This window comes from Crinia signifera, chromosome 19, assembly GCF_055691185.1.
Source record: "Crinia signifera chromosome 19, ASM5569118v1, whole genome shotgun sequence".
NCBI classification, from domain to species: Eukaryota; Metazoa; Chordata; class Amphibia; order Anura; family Myobatrachidae; genus Crinia; species Crinia signifera.
Window position 1 is genome coordinate 71,501,399 of NC_139226.1, and position 17,626 is coordinate 71,519,024.

At 43.5% G+C, this 17,626-nt stretch overlaps 1 protein-coding gene across 5 annotated transcripts in view; it reads left to right on the forward strand.

Annotated features, from left to right (window-relative positions):
* CCDC30 (coiled-coil domain containing 30) overlaps window positions 1–17,626 on the forward strand; it is a 502,866-nt gene that overhangs the window by 409,836 nt on the left and 75,404 nt on the right. For 4 of the 5 annotated variants that reach the window (XM_083162761.1, XM_083162762.1, XM_083162764.1 and 1 more), the window contains one exon: window positions 16,265–16,386. The exons of the other annotated variant lie outside the window; for it this stretch is intronic. In XM_083162761.1, coding sequence (XP_083018887.1) covers window positions 16,265–16,386 — 122 coding nt within the window. The remainder of the gene's footprint in view (window positions 1–16,264; window positions 16,387–17,626) is intronic. 5 annotated transcript variants of the gene reach the window in all.

Here is a 17,626-nt window from a genome sequence, read left to right on the forward strand (position 1 = left end):
ATAATTGATCTCGTATGGACCCCACCACCAGACAATTTTGAGCCCCAGGTTCCTGAGTTTTTGGCCATGCCAGGAATCCAATTTGATTCCACAGGTCTCAGAGAAATTGACTTTTTCAAATTATTTTTCTCTGATGATTTTATAAATTTAATGGTGGACCAAACTAATTTATATGCCCAGCAGTTTATTGCTCAAAACCCCACGTCATCATTTGCTAGGTGGACCCCTGTAGATGCAGTAGAGATGATGACGTTTTGGGGTCTGGTGTTTCATATGGGCATAGTAAAAAAGCCAGAAATTAGGCAATATTGGAGTACAGATGTTCTGTACAGCACCCCATTTTACCGTATGGCCATGCCCCGGGCTCGATTTGAGACGATCCTTAAATTTTTGCATTACAACGATAATGCACAGTGCCCACCCAGAGATGATCCCACCTTTGACCGGCTATTCAAAGTCAGGCCGGTCATTGATCATTTCAGTGCCAAATTTGAAGACATGTACATCCCAGATAAATTCATTTGCATAGACGAGTCCCTTATACATTTTAAAGGAAGGGTTAAATTCCGCCAGTACCTTCCCAGTAAGAGGGCAAGGTATGGCATAAAAATGTATAAGCTGTGTGAAAGCACCTCAGGGTACACTCACAGGTTTAGGGTATATGAAGGGAAGGATTCAAGAATTGAACCGCCAGAATGCCCCCCCTCCCTCGTAGGTGTTAGTGGAAAAATTGTCTGGGATTTAGTGCACCCCTTCCTGGATAAAGGTTATCACCTCTATGTGGATAACTTTTACACCAGCATCCCCCTGTTTAAGGCCCTTGGTTCAAGAGGTACAGCAGCTTGCGGTACTGTGCGCAAGAACCAAAGAGGCCTCCCAAAAACGCACATTGCCCAAGTAATGAGAAGGGGTGAAAGCAGGGGAATATGCACCGAAAATATGTTGTTGGTCAAATATAAGGACAAGAGGGATGTCCTTATACTGACAACAATTCATGGAGACAGTACCACCTCCGTCCCTGTACGAGGTACCAGTACCCACACCTCAAAACCTAATTGTATCCTGGATTACAATAGGTACATGGGCGGAGTGGATCTTTCAGATCAGGTACTGAAGCCGTACAGTGCCCTGCGGAAAACAAAAATCTGGTACAAGAAGCTGGCCGTGTATATCATCCAGATGGCACTGTATAACGCTTACGTGCTATTCCGTTCTACCGGCCAGAGGGGGACATTTATGCACTTTCAAGAGGAAGTCATAAAGGGCCTAATATTTGGGAACCAGCAGGCAGAGGGCCCCAGTACTTCTAGTACTGGCCCCCGTATTGTACCAGGGCAGCATTTTCCTGATGAAATCCCCTCCACTGGAAAAAAGGGCAGGACACAAAAAAGGTGCAAAGTTTGCTATAAAAAGGGAATAAGAAAGCAAACTATTTTCCAGTGTGACACTTGCCCCGACAAACCCGGCCTATGTATAAAGGAGTGTTTTAAAATATACCACACATCTATGGATTATTAGGTTCATAATTTCACCGTGCTTCGGGGGTCTTGCTAATGCCACATAGCACCCACCATTCATTCCACCAGAATCTGAGCCGCAAAATCCAAAAATCACTCCTTCCCTTCTGAGTCCTGCCATGCACCCAACTGGTATTTTTTGGTCACATGTGAGGCATTGCCGTACTCGGGAGAAATTGGGGCACAGATTTTGGGGTGCTTTTTCTCCTTCATACCTTCTGAAAATGAAAAATTTTGAGCCAGAACTGCATTTTTGTGTAAAAAAATGTAATTTTTCATTTTCACTGCCCACTTGTATCAAAATTGGTGAAACCCCTGGGGGTTTGAAATGTACACTATACCCCTAGATGAATTCCCTGAGGGGTGTAGTTTGCAAAATGGGGTCACTTGTGGGGGGGTTCCACTGTATTGGTGCTTTGGGGGTCTTGCTAATGCGACATAGCACCCACCATCATTCCACCAGAATCTGAGCTGCAAAATCCAAAAATCACTCCTTCCCTTCTGAGTCCTGCCATGCACCCAACTGGTATTTTTTGGTCACATGTGAGGCATTGCCGTACTCGGGAGAAATTGGGGCACATATTTTGGGGTGCTTTTTCTCCTTCATACCTTCTGAAAATGAAAAATTTTGAGCCAGAACTGCATTTTTGTGTAAAAAAATGTAATTTTTAATTTTCACTGCCCACTTGTATCAAAATTGGTGAAACCCCTGGGGGTTTGAAATGTACACTATACCCCTAGATGAATTCCCTGAGGGGTGTACTTTGCAAAATGGGGTGACTTGTGGGGGGGTTCCACTGTATTGGTGCAACATAGCACCCACCATTCATTCCACCAAAATCTGTGCTGTAAAATCCAAAAATCACTCCTTCCCTTCTGAGTCCTGCCATGCACCCAACTGGTATTTTTTGGTCACATGTGAGGCATTGCCGTACTCGGGAGAAATTGGGGCACAGATTTTGGGGTGCTTTTTCTCCTTCATACCTTCTGAAAATGAAAAATTTTGAGCCAGAACTGCATTTTTGTGTAAAAAAATGTAATTTTTCATTTTCACTGCCCACTTGTATCAAAATTGGTGAAACCCCTGGGGGTTTGAAATGTACACTATACCCCTAGATGAATTCCCTGAGGGGTGTAGTTTGCAAAATGGGGTCACTTGTGGGGGGGTTCCACTGTATTGGTGCTTGGGGGGTCTTGCTAATGCGACATAGCACCCACCAAAATTCCACCAGAATCTGAGCTGCAAAATCCAAAAATCACTCCTTCCCTTCTGAGTCCTGCCATGCACCCAACTGGTATTTTTTGGTCACATGTGAGGCATTGCCGTACTCGGGAGAAATTGGGGCACATATTTTGGGGTGCTTTTTCTCCTTCATACCTTCTGAAAATGAAAAATTTTGAGCCAGAACTGCATTTTTGTGTAAAAAAATTTAATTTTTCATTTTCACTGCCCACTTGTATCAAAATTGGTGAAACCCCTGGGGGTTTGGAATGTACACTATACCCCTAGATGAATTCCCTGAGGGGTGTACTTTGCAAAATGGGGTGACTTGTGGGGGGGTTCCACTGTATTGGTGCAACATAGCACCCACCATTCATTCCACCAAAATCTGTGCTGCAAAATCCAAAAATCACTCCTTCCCTTCTGAGTCCTGCCATGCACCCAACTGGTATTTTTTGGTCACATGTGAGGCATTGCCGTACTCGGGAGAAATTGGGGCACAGATTTTGGGGTGCTTTTTCTCCTTCATACCTTCTGAAAATGAAAAATTTTGAGCCAGAACTGCATTTTTGTGTAAAAAAATGTAATTTTTCATTTTCACTGCCCACTTGTATCAAAATTGGTGAAACCCCTGGGGGTTTGAAATGTACACTATACCCCTAGATGAATTCCCTGAGGGGTGTAGTTTGCAAAATGGGGTCACTTGTGGGGGGGTTCCACTATATTGGTTCTTGGGGGGTCTTGCTAATGCGACATAGCACCCACCAAAATTCCACCAGAATCTGAGCTGCAAAATCCAAAAATCACTCCTTCCCTTCTGAGTCCTGCCATGCACCCAACTGGTATTTTTTGGTCACATGTGAGGCATTGCCGTACTCGGGAGAAATTGGGGCACAGATTTTGGGGTGCTTTTTCTCCTTCATACCTTCTGAAAATGAAAAATTTTGAGCCAGAACTGCATTTTTGTGTAAAAAATGTAATTTTTCATTTTCACTGCCCACTTGTATCAAAATTGGTGAAACCCCTGGGGGTTTGAAATGTACACTATACCCCTAGATGAATTCCCTGAGGGGTGTAGTTTGCAAAATGGGGTCACTTGTGGGGGGGTTTCACTGTATTGGTGCTTGGGGGGTCTTGCTAATGCGACATAGCACCCACCAAAATTCCACCAGAATCTGAGCTGCAAAATCCAAAAATCACTCCTTCCCTTCTGAGTCCTGCCATGCACCCAACTGGTATTTTTTGGTCACATGTGAGGCATTGCCGTACTCGGGAGAAATTGGGGCACATATTTTGGGGTGCTTTTTCTCCTTCATACCTTCTGAAAATGAAAAATTTTGAGCCAGAACTGCATTTTTGTGTAAAAAAATGTAATTTTTAATTTTCACTGCCCACTTGTATCAAAATTGGTGAAACCCCTGGGGGTTTGAAATGTACACTATACCCCTAGATGAATTCCCTGAGGGGTGTACTTTGCAAAATGGGGTGACTTGTGGGGGGGTTCCACTGTATTGGTGCAACATAGCACCCACCATTCATTCCACCAAAATCTGTGCTGCAAAATCCAAAAATCACTCCTTCCCTTCTGAGTCCTGCCATGCACCCAACTGGTATTTTTTGGTCACATGTGAGGCATTGCCGTACTCGGGAGAAATTGGGGCACAGATTTTGGGGTGCTTTTTCTCCTTCATACCTTCTGAAAATGAAAAATTTTGAGCCAGAACTGCATTTTTGTGTAAAAAAATGTAATTTTTCATTTTCACTGCCCACTTGTATCAAAATTGGTGAAACCCCTGGGGGTTTGAAATGTACACTATACCCCTAGATGAATTCCCTGAGGGGTGTAGTTTGCAAAATGGGGTCACTTGTGGGGGGGTTCCTAACTTTTAGCATCTTATGGTGCCTAGAAACCTACATGGTGCCTAAAAAATAATCTCATAAAAAGGAGGCTCCAAAATCAAGTAGGTGCTCCTTCTATTATGAAGCCTGTGGTTTGGTCAACGTGCACACTAGGGCCACATATAGGATATTTATGAAAACAAAAGAATTGGGGGAATCAATTTTTAGTCACATTTCTCTAGTAAAATGTACTGTGTTCCTTAGAAAAATGTATTAAAATTGCAAATCTGCAAAAAAAATGAAATTTTGAAATTTCACCTACACTTTGTTTTAATTGCTGTGAAACACCTAAAGGGTTAACAAACTTCCAAAATGCTGTTTTGAATACTGTGAGGGGTGCAGTTTTTGAAATGGTATCATTTATGGGGGTGTCTCACATACAAGTCCCTCAAAGTCACATCAGAACTGAACTGGTCCCTAAAAAAATCAGTGTTTGAAATTTTCTTGAAAATTTGAGAATTTGCTATTCATATTGTAAGCCTCCTAGTGTCCAAAAAAATTAAAAGGAAGTTGAAATAATGATGGAAACATAAAGTAGACATATGGTCTATGTTAGTTATTAACTATTTTGAGTGGTATGATTATTTGTCTCACAAGCAGAAAATTTAACATTTTGCAAATTGCTAAATTTTCCATTTTTTTACGACATTTTGGTATTTTTCACAAAAAAACACAGACTGTATCGACCCAAATTTACCACTAATTTGAAGTACAATGTGTCACGAAAAAACAATCTCAAAATCACTGGGATAAGTAAAAGCAAAAAAAAGTTATCCCCACTTAAGTGAGACATGTCAGATTTGAAAAAAAGGGCTCTGTCAGGAACGCAAAAACTGGCTCTGTCAGGAAGGGGTTAAGGTCCACACTTCTCATCATTTCATATTAAGGTGTGATTCAGGGCTAATTACCCGCTAATTTTAACATAACAGAAATTTTCCTTTGTGGGTTGTGCCAAAACCAAACACTGCTTTATTTCTCCTGTCTTTGCCTACCACAAGCATGGTTGAAACTAACCATTACGAACACACACTCTAATTGACATGGTGACAGGTGGCACATTAGCACCACCTGGACAACAGTCCATGTGTAATTTAGAAAAGTGGATACAATCAATTACACCTTTCTCCCTAAACCTACCAACATGATAGTATTATGGTCACAAACAAATACATATAACACACACACACTCCTCACCTCGCCTCGCACACTCCTAATCCTGCTGCTGTGGTGCCACCTTATTGATTTCCTCCGCAATCTTCTCCCATATTTTCTCCTTCATTGAGGGGTTCATCTTCTTCATGGTCAACTCGATCCATTCCTGTGCTCGGGGAACCAAGATTGCAAGTTCTTCATCTTTAAATGCCATGTTCTTGGGTTTTTTTTTGCTTCTTCTGCTGACTACCAGGGTTACTAGGGGGTGCACATCCAGTGCTGACCTGGTCTCTCACTTCAGCAGGCAACTGCTGTGAGGCAGATGTCCCTGATGAGGACATATCTTCTACTGCCTGGGAGGTGGCTGTTTTGCCATCCCTTCTCCTCAGCTCCTCTGCCCACTTACGCACACTGGCGGTCATGGAGAGCATCTTGGCCAAAATTAGCTTAGGGTCTGACTGACCCCCATCAGACTATGACCCAGACATGTTAGCAGCTAATTTTCCTTGTGTTTGTGCGTGTATATATATTGGTTCATGCCCCCCCCCCCAACTACCCAGCCGCCAATGGTCAACATTCGGCGGATACAGAGCGAAATCCCGGCAAAATTGACCTGCATATCTTTACTGCATATCTTTACTTGTTCTTAATATGGCCACCCATTTAGCAGGGTGGAACTGAAGCCCTAGTGGCCACACTAGATGAGCTGCTGGGGCGGTGTGGGCCGTATATCAGTAATGCGGCCAAGCGGAGGGCGTACCACAAGGCCTGCAGTGCTATATTTGCCCGCACGGGCGTCAGCCGTACCATAGCTCAGCTGGAACGGCCATGGTCTGACCTGAGAAGGAGACAGCCCGACCTCCTAACAAGTATCCGCCGTAGCAACAGGTGAGTATATTTGTTTTCATTGCACACGTTTTCATTGCACACGTTTATATAGGTAATATTAGCATTGTCAGGGTTTATTGTGCAGGCGGATGTGCTTGCTAGTATTTGCTGCAGCATTAGCCATAGGGAGAATATTTATGTGCACACATGTTGTTTTTCTGAATTAGGCACATCATGGAAAACAAGTAGTTTTTTTGTTGTTAAAAAACTGGATTTTAATATGGCAGCCAAATGTAGCAGCAGTTCAAATGTTCTTAATTAATTTTTTTTTTTTTGAACAAACACAAAGCGTGTGCCAAACTGGCCCATACATGCCACAAGAACAACAAAATGTATGTGGCACATATTAGTGGTGGTATTGCTATTATTTTTATTTCCTTCACTGTTAGGTTTATATTTTTAATTTATCCATAATTGTAATAAATATGTGTTTAACATTATTGTTGTTTATATGAATATTTTTAAAATGTTAAAACATTTTTTTTCTTCCCCTCTTTCATAACAACTCCTTCACAACATCTTAAATCAAAAACACTCACACAGCACTCGCAAGGGCACGCTGACAAAGGATGATGGAAACGGAGGAGGAGGAATATGAAGGAGGCAGCTGCCCCAAACCTTGCCCACTCACCCACCCCACCCAATCCCCTAACCCTTTCCACTACCCTACTCCCACCTACTCACCTATCCCCATCCACTCCCCTACCCCCATCCACACCTCTACCCACTCCCCTATCCCCATCCACACCTCTACCCCCATCTACACCCCTACCAGCTCCACCTACCCTACCAGCTCCACCTCCCCAACTACCTCCAACACTTTAAGCCCTCCTACTGGCACTCAACTGCCACCGAGCCAGGGGAAGCTTCAAACAGCCGCCCTGCCGTTCTGCCAGCTATTCACCTGTCAGTCACTGCCGCCAACAGCACAATTAAGCCGCCTGAACGCCGTTCCACAATCTCGGGCGCTTCCAGCTGAGACCTTGCAGCATCAATTGGATGGGGTTGAGCCCCCCCATACATCGGGCTCCCCTGTAATCCTGAATTCAACAACCGATATTAAAGGGTGAGATACTCTAAAACATCTTTTATTACGCTGTATCCATCTGCACCGACGGGCCTATTTAGGATTCGGCATGAAAAGCCGGCGGTCGGGATCCCGAGGCACCGGGCCCGCTGCGTGGCGAGTCTGCAAGGGTGGGCGATCCACGTACCACCCTTGTCAGGATTTTGGCGTTCGGGATTCCGGCGTCGGGATTTTGAACGCCGAAATCCTGACAAGGGTGGTACGTGGATCGCCCCCCCTTGCAAACTCGCTGTGCTCGCCACGCAGCGGGCCCGGTGCCTCGCTGCGCTCGGCACGCTAATTTATTCTCCCTCCGAGGGTGTCGTGGACACCCACGGGGGGGGGGGGGGAGTGTCGGGATTTCGGCGTTCGGGATTCCGGCGCCGGGATTCTGAACGCCGAGATCCCGACCGCCGGGATTTAAACTGCATCCCCCTATTTGCGTGGACTGCATACATGCTAATTGGGTTGGGTGTAACAGCATTTGGTATCTAAACAAACTGCCTCCCAGCAATACAGAGCTGCTTTACAACCCTTGCATATTTGTGCTGTTAATCAGTTTGGCAAATTCCCTTATCAATACCCATGTTTGACTATACAATTAACACTGATTCCACACTGGACAATTCATATAAACCCATGGAGTAGTATTCAATGTGCCTTATTTTAATTGTTACTATTTTGCTACAGTTGCAATTCATGTTTATGTTTTGTTTTTATTAAATTGTATCTATACATGTTACTCTTTATAAATTTATAACTATACTGTGTGTCCAGTGTACATTTTATTCAGCTAGGTAACTACGCATATCCACTTAGCAGCGCATGGTGTCATTTGCTTTTCTTTTGTTAAAAATCCTTTGTGTGGGTACTAGCAGACCCTTTAGAACACCTGCAGCAGCAGTGGCTAATTATTTATAACCATTTGTTTTCTAAATTCATATTCTAACAATATTTAATCGCCGGCAATATTGCAGTTTGGTAGGTGGTTCTCTAGCTACCTCCACCCTGCAGACCCTTGTTCTTTGTATACTTGGTAAAGTGCAGATAAATGATGCTGATGATTAAATGTATGTATCTCTCATTTCACTTAGCTCACAGTGGCCCTTATTCTGATTGACGCGTACTTTACCGCATACTTTCGGATCGCGTCTTTACGGCGTCTGCGCATGCGTGGAGAACGCAACGCGCATGTGCCACCCCTTGACTCCGTACCTGTTCGGCCAAATCCCGTCTAAAACTGTTCCCCGCAATCAGTCGGGAAATATGGGCGTATTATGGGCGTCATGCGGAATGACACATGGGCGTAGTTTCAAAGTGGGCAAAACGGGGCGGAAACATGGGCGGACACGGGGGAGTACACTTATGTTGGGGGGCGTACATTCGGATACCACTCCGAATGCACGCGATCAAAAAGGGAAGAAATGTGCGGTGTCCACAAGTGTACTATTGCTTTGCGGACACCACTCGTTCATGCGGTAGGCGAACGTACGCCTAATGACTACAAGCATTAACACCTGAACCCAATAGAATCGACTCCTTTACTCATTACTCACTAATAGGACGCTTGTCAGTGCTTTAATTGAAACCATTGCACTTCAATTGCTGTAAGGGTTAATGTGTGCAATGCATGTGTTAGGCATGCTTGTAAGGATATATTGGCATCTAATTGATTCCAATTCCAAATAAGAAGTTTTTTATGAGGATAGGTAATTGAATAAGTGGGTCATGTGATGTATTGCAGAAGATACATAATAGTGGGTTGTTTGGCGTAAATACTCCGCTTACGTGCGGTAGCACCGCTTGGCTCCCGTTCGGATGCGATATTCCCGAGCATACTCTGTAATACTCTGTAATACCGTGCAGAATCGGAGTGTTTCTCCCGCACACGCATGGTTTGTATGTCGTCCGTAAACACGCCCTGTTCTTAAAGAGTGAGTCCGTCCGAATGCGGAGGACCCGTGGGCGTTTCTACGGACGATGGCCGCACGCGGCAGAACACCGTGGCGTGCGGACCGCTCCGTAAGAATGCGGGAATATCCGCACCAACCAGAATAAGGGCCAGTGTAATGTGGGCTAAGTGAAATGAGGGAGATTGGTAGACTAATGAGGGAGAGAGGGAAATTGCTGTTATTTCAGAGAGTGTTCTGCAGAATGCAGGAGGGTATGCAACTATAAGTAAGACTCATTTATGGATCACATTTAACTACAGAACATTATTTACAATCCTCACATTCACATACAAGCCCATCTGGAATTGCATTCACCCATATATGTGCACAGTACAAACCATTGGTAGTCCATCTGTCCCAGTCCGGTTACCCCTTAGACAGTTGTGTGTCCTCCTCCAGGAACAGGGTTACTCAGCAATGTATCCATCTTTGCAGACGATACAAAACTGAGCAGAGTTATTAAATCATCAGAAGATGTCACCATGCTTCAAAATGATCTTGACAATCTAGACGAGTGGGCAAAAAAGTGGAAGATGTGGTTCAATGTGGACAAATGCAAGGTCATGCACCTTGGGAGATATAACCAGTGTGCTAGTTATAACCTAATCGGGGATGAATTGGGTAATTCAGTACTCGGAAAGGATCTAGGAGTCCAAATAGACAACAAACTAGGGTGTAGTGCTCAATGTAATATAGCAACAAAAAAGGCCAACAAAACTCTAGCATGTATTAAAAGGGGCATGGAAACTAGGGATTCAAAAGTAATTATGCCTCTGTACAAATCATTGGTTAGACCGCACCTCAAATACAGAGTACAATTCTGGGCTCCACACTATAAAAAGGACATCATAGAATTAGTAAAAATCCAAAGAAGAGCAACTAAGCTTATTAGGGGAATGGAGACTTTAAGCTACGAGGAGAGATTAAGCAAGCTGGGACTATTTACACTAGAGAAGAGACGTTTAAGGGGGGACATGCTCAACATGTACAAATATATCAGGGGCCAATATAAGGAACTGTCAAACACCCTTTTTTCTGCTAGGCAGGACTCTAGGACAAGAGGGCACGAGTTTATATTAGAAGATAAAAGATTTTGGAACTCTCTTCCTGAAGAAGTGGTGTCGGCAGACACTACTGTATATATACGTTTAAAATAAGGTTGGATAAACATTTATTGGTTAAAAACATCCACGGGTATGACAAGTATGAAGTAACAATCTGTCTTTAAAATATCAGAACATACTATACAACAAGGGATTTGCTACTATAAACATAAGAAGAAAAAAGAAAGTAGGAACAGCGCTGTACTGAATATATAAAAATTTAATTAAAAATTGCAATTTTACATATTATAACAATCAATAATAGACAAACAATACTTACATACATAGAACACAGAAACTCCCCCTTATATAACTGGTGCTGGTTAGGCTTTGGTAGATGCAATTGCGGAAGCTTTGCTCATATATAGAGCCCCACTGAGGCTGCCAACAACATCGGGCTGATAATCAATTCTCGGATATGACCTATTGCTAAAGGTCGGAGAAAATCGCCATTGTTTACAAGCCATACTTCACCCCAGGATTACAAAATAGATATACCACGTTAAAATGTGCACATTTCTGTGGGGACTGAACTCAGTACTAACCTACTAACTGGCTCTATATATGAGCAAAGCTTCCGCAATTGCATCTAACAAAGCCTAACCAGCACCAGTTATATAAGGGGGAGTTTCTGTTTTCTATGTATGTAAGTCTTGTTTGTCTATTATTGATTGTTATAATATGTAAAATTGCAATTTTTAATTAAATTTTTATATATTCAGTACAGCACTGTTCCTACTTTCTTTTTTCTTCTTGTGCATACTTTGGAGGGGTTTGTGGTAATCCCCCTCAAGGTACAGCAGCAGTACGGAATATTCAATCAACCCGTGGTGTTTTGTTACTATAAACATAGGTTGAACTAGATAAACGCAAGTCTTTATTCAGCCTCACCTACTATGTAACTATGTAACAGTGGGTCCCTTAGTTATAGGTTGGGAGTGTGGCCATGCAGTACCCTTCCACACTGGTACAAGCCTAGCCCATCTTGGCCTATGTATTTGTTGCTTAAAAAACAATGGACATCTAATTTTAACTCATGTAATATGTGTGTATCTCCATCATCCAATTTAGACACATTCACAGAGGGTTCCTCTTCAATCCTGTTGAGAAATGAGTGTTGTTTTGAAATGTAACTGAAATGAAATGAAACTGTCTATTGTTATTGTGTATATTAACGTGCTGATTAAATATTAAAAACTACTTATATTGTTTAATTCCCTACAGAGTTGACAGATGGAAAATAATTTGTCTTGAACACCCTGGCCAAGTTGCATGGCCATTTAACGAAGACCGCAAAATGGGTGGCCATTCTACAGGACCTGCTGTCCTAATTTTTTTTCCGTTTATTTGTGTTAAAAATAAAATGTGTTGAACGTTAGAATTTGTCTGTGATTTTTGAAAATATGTTTGACATATTTGTATGTAACACATATGTGATTGTGTATGCATTTAGGTGTTGTAGAGTAAGGATATTTGTATATTTGTGTGTGTGTGTTTTTAAGTTTAAGGGATCAGTATGGAAATGTGTGAATAAATGATTGTTGTGTATAGAAACATTACAAATACTATTAGTTTAGTGTGCAATTGTTGTAAATAAGGGCAGAATGGGTAATGAAAGAATGTAAACAATGCATAAACCATACAATGCTTAAAAGCACAACAAAACACATGGACACACGTTTTTATTTTTTTATTTTTAGGTACTTGTTTAGTTTCACGGTGGCAGCGCGTGCTGCTCTAGCTATGAATCTTGGCAGCTTGCCAAACTGCCTTACTTCTCTAAGCTACTTTATCAGCTTAGTGCCTGTTTGAATCCTGGCAGCTCGCAGCTGCCTTACTTGTTTAATGTACGTTTTAAGCGTCCTACGCTGACTCCGTGGCAGGCCAGCGTTGCTAGTCCTAAGCTCCTGTCAAGCCTAGTGAGCACCTCTCACACAGCACTGGCGCCCGCATGATATTCTCTCTTCTGTGGAGAGGGGATCATGCGGGCGCCGGCGGAGAGGCTGTGTGAGACGTAGGAGCGTCTCAGACGCTCCAGCAATAAGACTGTCCTGCGTCTGAGTAGCGCGTGCCTCTCCTGTCCAAAGAGGGGGTGCGGACGCAATTGCGTATCATGCACAATGAAGGAGGCATTTGCCAGTGTTCCATGTTACATACTGGCAAATGCCTCCATTTGATAGCCCCACACAATAAAGAAGGCATTTGCCAGTGCTCCATGTTACATACTGGCAAATGCCTCCATTTAATAACCCCACTATCCATGCCATCCCAAAGCATGGTGAGTGCACATGCGGTACACGTCCTCCCAACCTTTTCATACGCCCACCATCCACGTCGGCGTGGTGTTGATTTTATATAGTGTGGTGAGCGCAGCGAGCCACTGAGCCCGAAGCATGGCGAGCGCACGTGGAATACATGTGAAGTTATCCACGGGTTTAGCCACGCTTTGGGCTCAGTGGCTCGCCACGTGGATGGTGGGTGTATGAAAAGGTCGGGAGGACGCTTCGGGATGGTGTGGATGGTGGGGTTGTTTCAGGAACACATTCACACCTGCCATATCATCATGCCCGAGCGTGTCATTGCTGGAGCGTCTGAGACGCTCCTACGTCTCGCACAGATAGAGCGCCTCTCCGCTGGCGCCCGCATGATTCGCTCTCCACAGAAGAAAGGATATCATGTGGGCACAGCGATGTGTGAGAGGTGCTCACTAGGCTTTACCGGAGCTCAGGAGTAGCAGCGCTGGGCTGCCGTGGAGTCAGTGTAGGATGTTGAAAATGTACATTACAGAAGTAAGGCAGCTGGCGAGCTGCCAGGATTCAAACAGGCGATACGCTGATAATGTAGCTTAGAGAAGTAAGGCAGTTTGGAGAGCTGCCAAGATTCATAGCTAGAGCGGCATGAGCTGCCGCCGAAACTAAACAAGTACCAATTTTTACACTAAACACATATGCAAATGTATAAGTACCTACATGTACAGTATTACAATTATACCGCTTTCACACTGCCAAAACGTTTAAAGAACTGGTATTTTTAATCAGTATTTAAAATGGGTCTGAGCCTTCACATTACAGTAGATTACCGTTTTGAATACCGTTTAAGTAATATTCACATCAGTCAACCCGTTTATCCCCTGAACACATTTTAAGGCAAAATGCAGGGGACAGCCTATCACAGGTCTGTAATCTGTTGTTTTTACTAAATACCGTTTCAGAGCCATTCTCACTGCATAAAAAACGGCTCTGAAACGTGTAGGACTCTGCTTTTTAAACGTGTTGAAATACTGGTTATCATTAACCGGTAAATCAACTCTGTCACTTTCCCACTGCAGCCTTAAACGTTTTAAAGTTGGCAATATACCGTTTAACAAGTGCAGTGTGAAAGGGGTATTACAGTCAACACTTTGTGGTAAAACTATATTAAGTGTAGTAATGCATAACACATTATGGGGTGAACACATTTAAACACTGAAACCTAGACACATAACTAACTAAGGGGCAGATTTATTAAGCTTGGAGAAGAGATAAACTGGAGATAAAGCGGAGAAAAGGTAAAAGGAGATAAAGCACCAGCCAATCAGCTGTGTTTGAAAAAGACAGTTGGGAGTTGATTGGCTGGTGCTTTATCTCCTTTTACCTTTTCTCCGCTTTATCTCCAGTTTATCTCTTCTCCAAGCTTAATAAATCTGCCCCTAAGCCACATTCATAGCACCTTTATAAATTATAAATTATTTTAATAAAAATAACACAGACATTGGCAGTTATTGTGATAATTGACACAATTAAAAACACAAACAATTAACATGTAATAAGGGTTAATTACTATAGAAATGAGGGAATTAATGAATTCAATGTACACCAATAAAGTACATAAATTCAAGGTAATTGCTTAATGGGTTGGAAATTACTGCCAAGCGAATTTGTAGTAATGCGTGTAAAACATCCGCAGAACCTGTTCTGCTGGCCGTACGGCCGCCCGCTCGCTGAAACTCGCTGGGACAGAGAACCGTATGAGCTCGGTAGCATATGTGCATTGACACACCACTCCCCTTTTTGTGTGGTCCCAAACGCTGCCACCATTGGCCATGTAGGCATAACTTCGATCCCTGACTGCGTGTGCGATTCACTCGCTCGGCTATGTGCGAATTTGTAAGTGAACGAATCAACCTGAATAAGGCCCATAGGCACTTATTCTAGTTCACTTGCAAAGGCAAATTCCTTCTCAAATGGACAAAACCATGTGCCCTGCAGGTGGGGCAGATGTAACGTGTAGAGAATTAGATTTGTGTGAGTTATTTTGTTTCTGTGCAGGAAAAATACTGACTGCTTTATTTTAAAACTGCAACATAGATCTCACTTCGAAGTAAAACCCCACCCAACTCTAATTCTCTCTGCACAAGTTACATCTGCTCCACGTGCAGTGCACATGGTTTTGTCCATTTAAGAAGGAATTTGCCTTTGCAAGTGAACCAGAATAACTCCCATAGTTTTGATTTCAAAGATTTTTATTGATTTTCACATATAAACACAAGTGAATGAGTCAAGCATTTGTAGCATGTAGTTTGGCAAAAACTCCCATAGTTTTATTTTAATGGAACAGTTATAAAGGAACCTCAGTTGTTTGAGCATACTTCAGTTGTTTGAGCATACTTCAGAGGAGATCCTTTGTGAAATGCTAGTAACACGAATGTTAGTGGATTAATGGCATACCACCCAACATGAGGTAACATACCCTCCAACTTGAGTATGTGAATTAAGGGGATCATTCAAATTATTTCGGTCCCCCATGCTTTCGCACGGGAGCCCAATGTTTTGCATCTGCGCATGTGCAGACGCAGGGTGCGTGCGAACAGAGCGCTCACTGGGCGCACAAACCCAATATTACGGCGGGAGTGGCGGGCTGGGGGATTCGCCCATGGGGAACGACCAGCGTTTCATGGAGCGTTCCCATGGAATTCGCCCAGTGACGCAGGGGGCGGGCAGCTGACCTCACAGGATGTCAGCTGCCCGCCAATTTCCTGTGAGTTTGCACGCAAATCTAAGTGACCTGAGACCTGTGCACCCTCCACATCATTCGATGATCGGCGGCCATTGAATGATGTGGGTGTTCCCCATAGGCTGCAAATGGATGCTTATGCTAAACATCTATTCCCAGCTGTGCAGGCGAATCCGCAGTGCGAGGGGGGGGGGGGGGGTTATACCAGCGGGAGGCGTCTGGAGGAATTTGCAGACTTGCAAGTCCACCAGAATAAGGACCTAAGTGGGAATCCCTGGGTCAAAGCATTTTGTTCCCCGTTGAAGCTGTCATGTTGGAGGTTATGTAATAAATTGCAGCCTTACAAATTGTCTGTCTGTTTCCAGTGATGTCCCCATTTCCTAGTTATAGCTGTATTCATATGAATATTGGTTCAACCTTTACTTTTTAGGTGACATTTATTATTTTACTTTGACAACTTGTTTTATTTCTAGCGCACACACTGTGAAAATAGTTATCAGAAGCTTTCTGAGGAACTTTTTCACTTGCAGCAGGAGAAGGGGCAGTTGCACAAGGAATATGAAAACATCATTAAACAGCTCGATAATTACATTAGGTAAGATAGCATGGATGGGACCACATACTCCTGGCCAGTTGATGTCCAGAATTATGCACATTTCATTTCGCTGCTTTTTTTTCAGATACCAATCACAAAAAACTCTCTGACAGACATTTCCCCTTATGTTTTCACTCTCCTTCCAGCTATAGAAACTTCTCTGGGATTGATACTTAAGGTGCCTTTAGCTAAAACTGCAGAACTGTCTCCTAAATATACTGGTAGCTAAATGGGGTGTGGGACAAGGGGTATACAACAAAAAGGGTGACACCATTAGGTCGACATGCAAAAAGGTTGACATTCAAATAGGTCGACACAAGCATTAGGTCGACATGGGATTTTTCACTTTTTTAAACCTAAATGTCGACACAGTCGACATGGACACTGGTTAAAGTGCACCGCGTCCCCTTGCATGGCTCGTTGCTCTCATCATGCTTTGGACACGGTGCCCCGCTACCCTCAGCACACTATTGTATTCTCCCACCATGCCCTAGTGGATAGTAGGGCATGAAATACCGCCTGTCGGCACATGTCAGCTCCAAAAAAGTGAAAAAACCCATGTCGACCTTTTGACTGTCAACCTAATACTTGTGTCAACCTTTTTGCATGTTGAGCTTTTTGCATGTCGACCTTGTTTGTCGACCTAATTGTGTCAATCTTTTTGTTGTCTACCTGTTTTACGGATTCCAGCTAAATGTGATTCCTTCGGCAGTCCCCTGCCCTCTGAAAATTGACTAGATCCAAAAAAGTACCAATGGCACAAGGTTAGAATATATTGGAAGGTCTGCGGAAAGATGGCGATATTTGTCTGGATAGCCAGGTAATGTAGTGAAGAATGTATGAAAAATATATTTCTCCTACGTGCAGCAGGGGATGCTGAAGTCATCATGTGTGCAATAGAGCTGGTGTACTGGAGGAGTCAGCACTTTAAGAAAATGTATATGTGACTGGCTCCTCCCTCCTCTATCCCCACCCAGACCCCAGTCTTTGAAAAAAGTGCCCGGAGGAGTCTGTCCTCTGGGCATGGTCTCCTCTGGGAGACTAGTTTCATTTTTCAATGAGGACAGGCAGACCTTCTTACAGGGGTCTGCCTGCTACGTGGGAGGGAGACAGATCACACTGCTGCACTCCCGTGTAACAGCAGCGCGGCTAGCTGACAGGCTGTGCGGAGACGCTGTCTCTGTTCTCCTTATAGTGCTCTGTGCTAAGTTCAAACTTCCCACGTGTGTTATGGCATGGG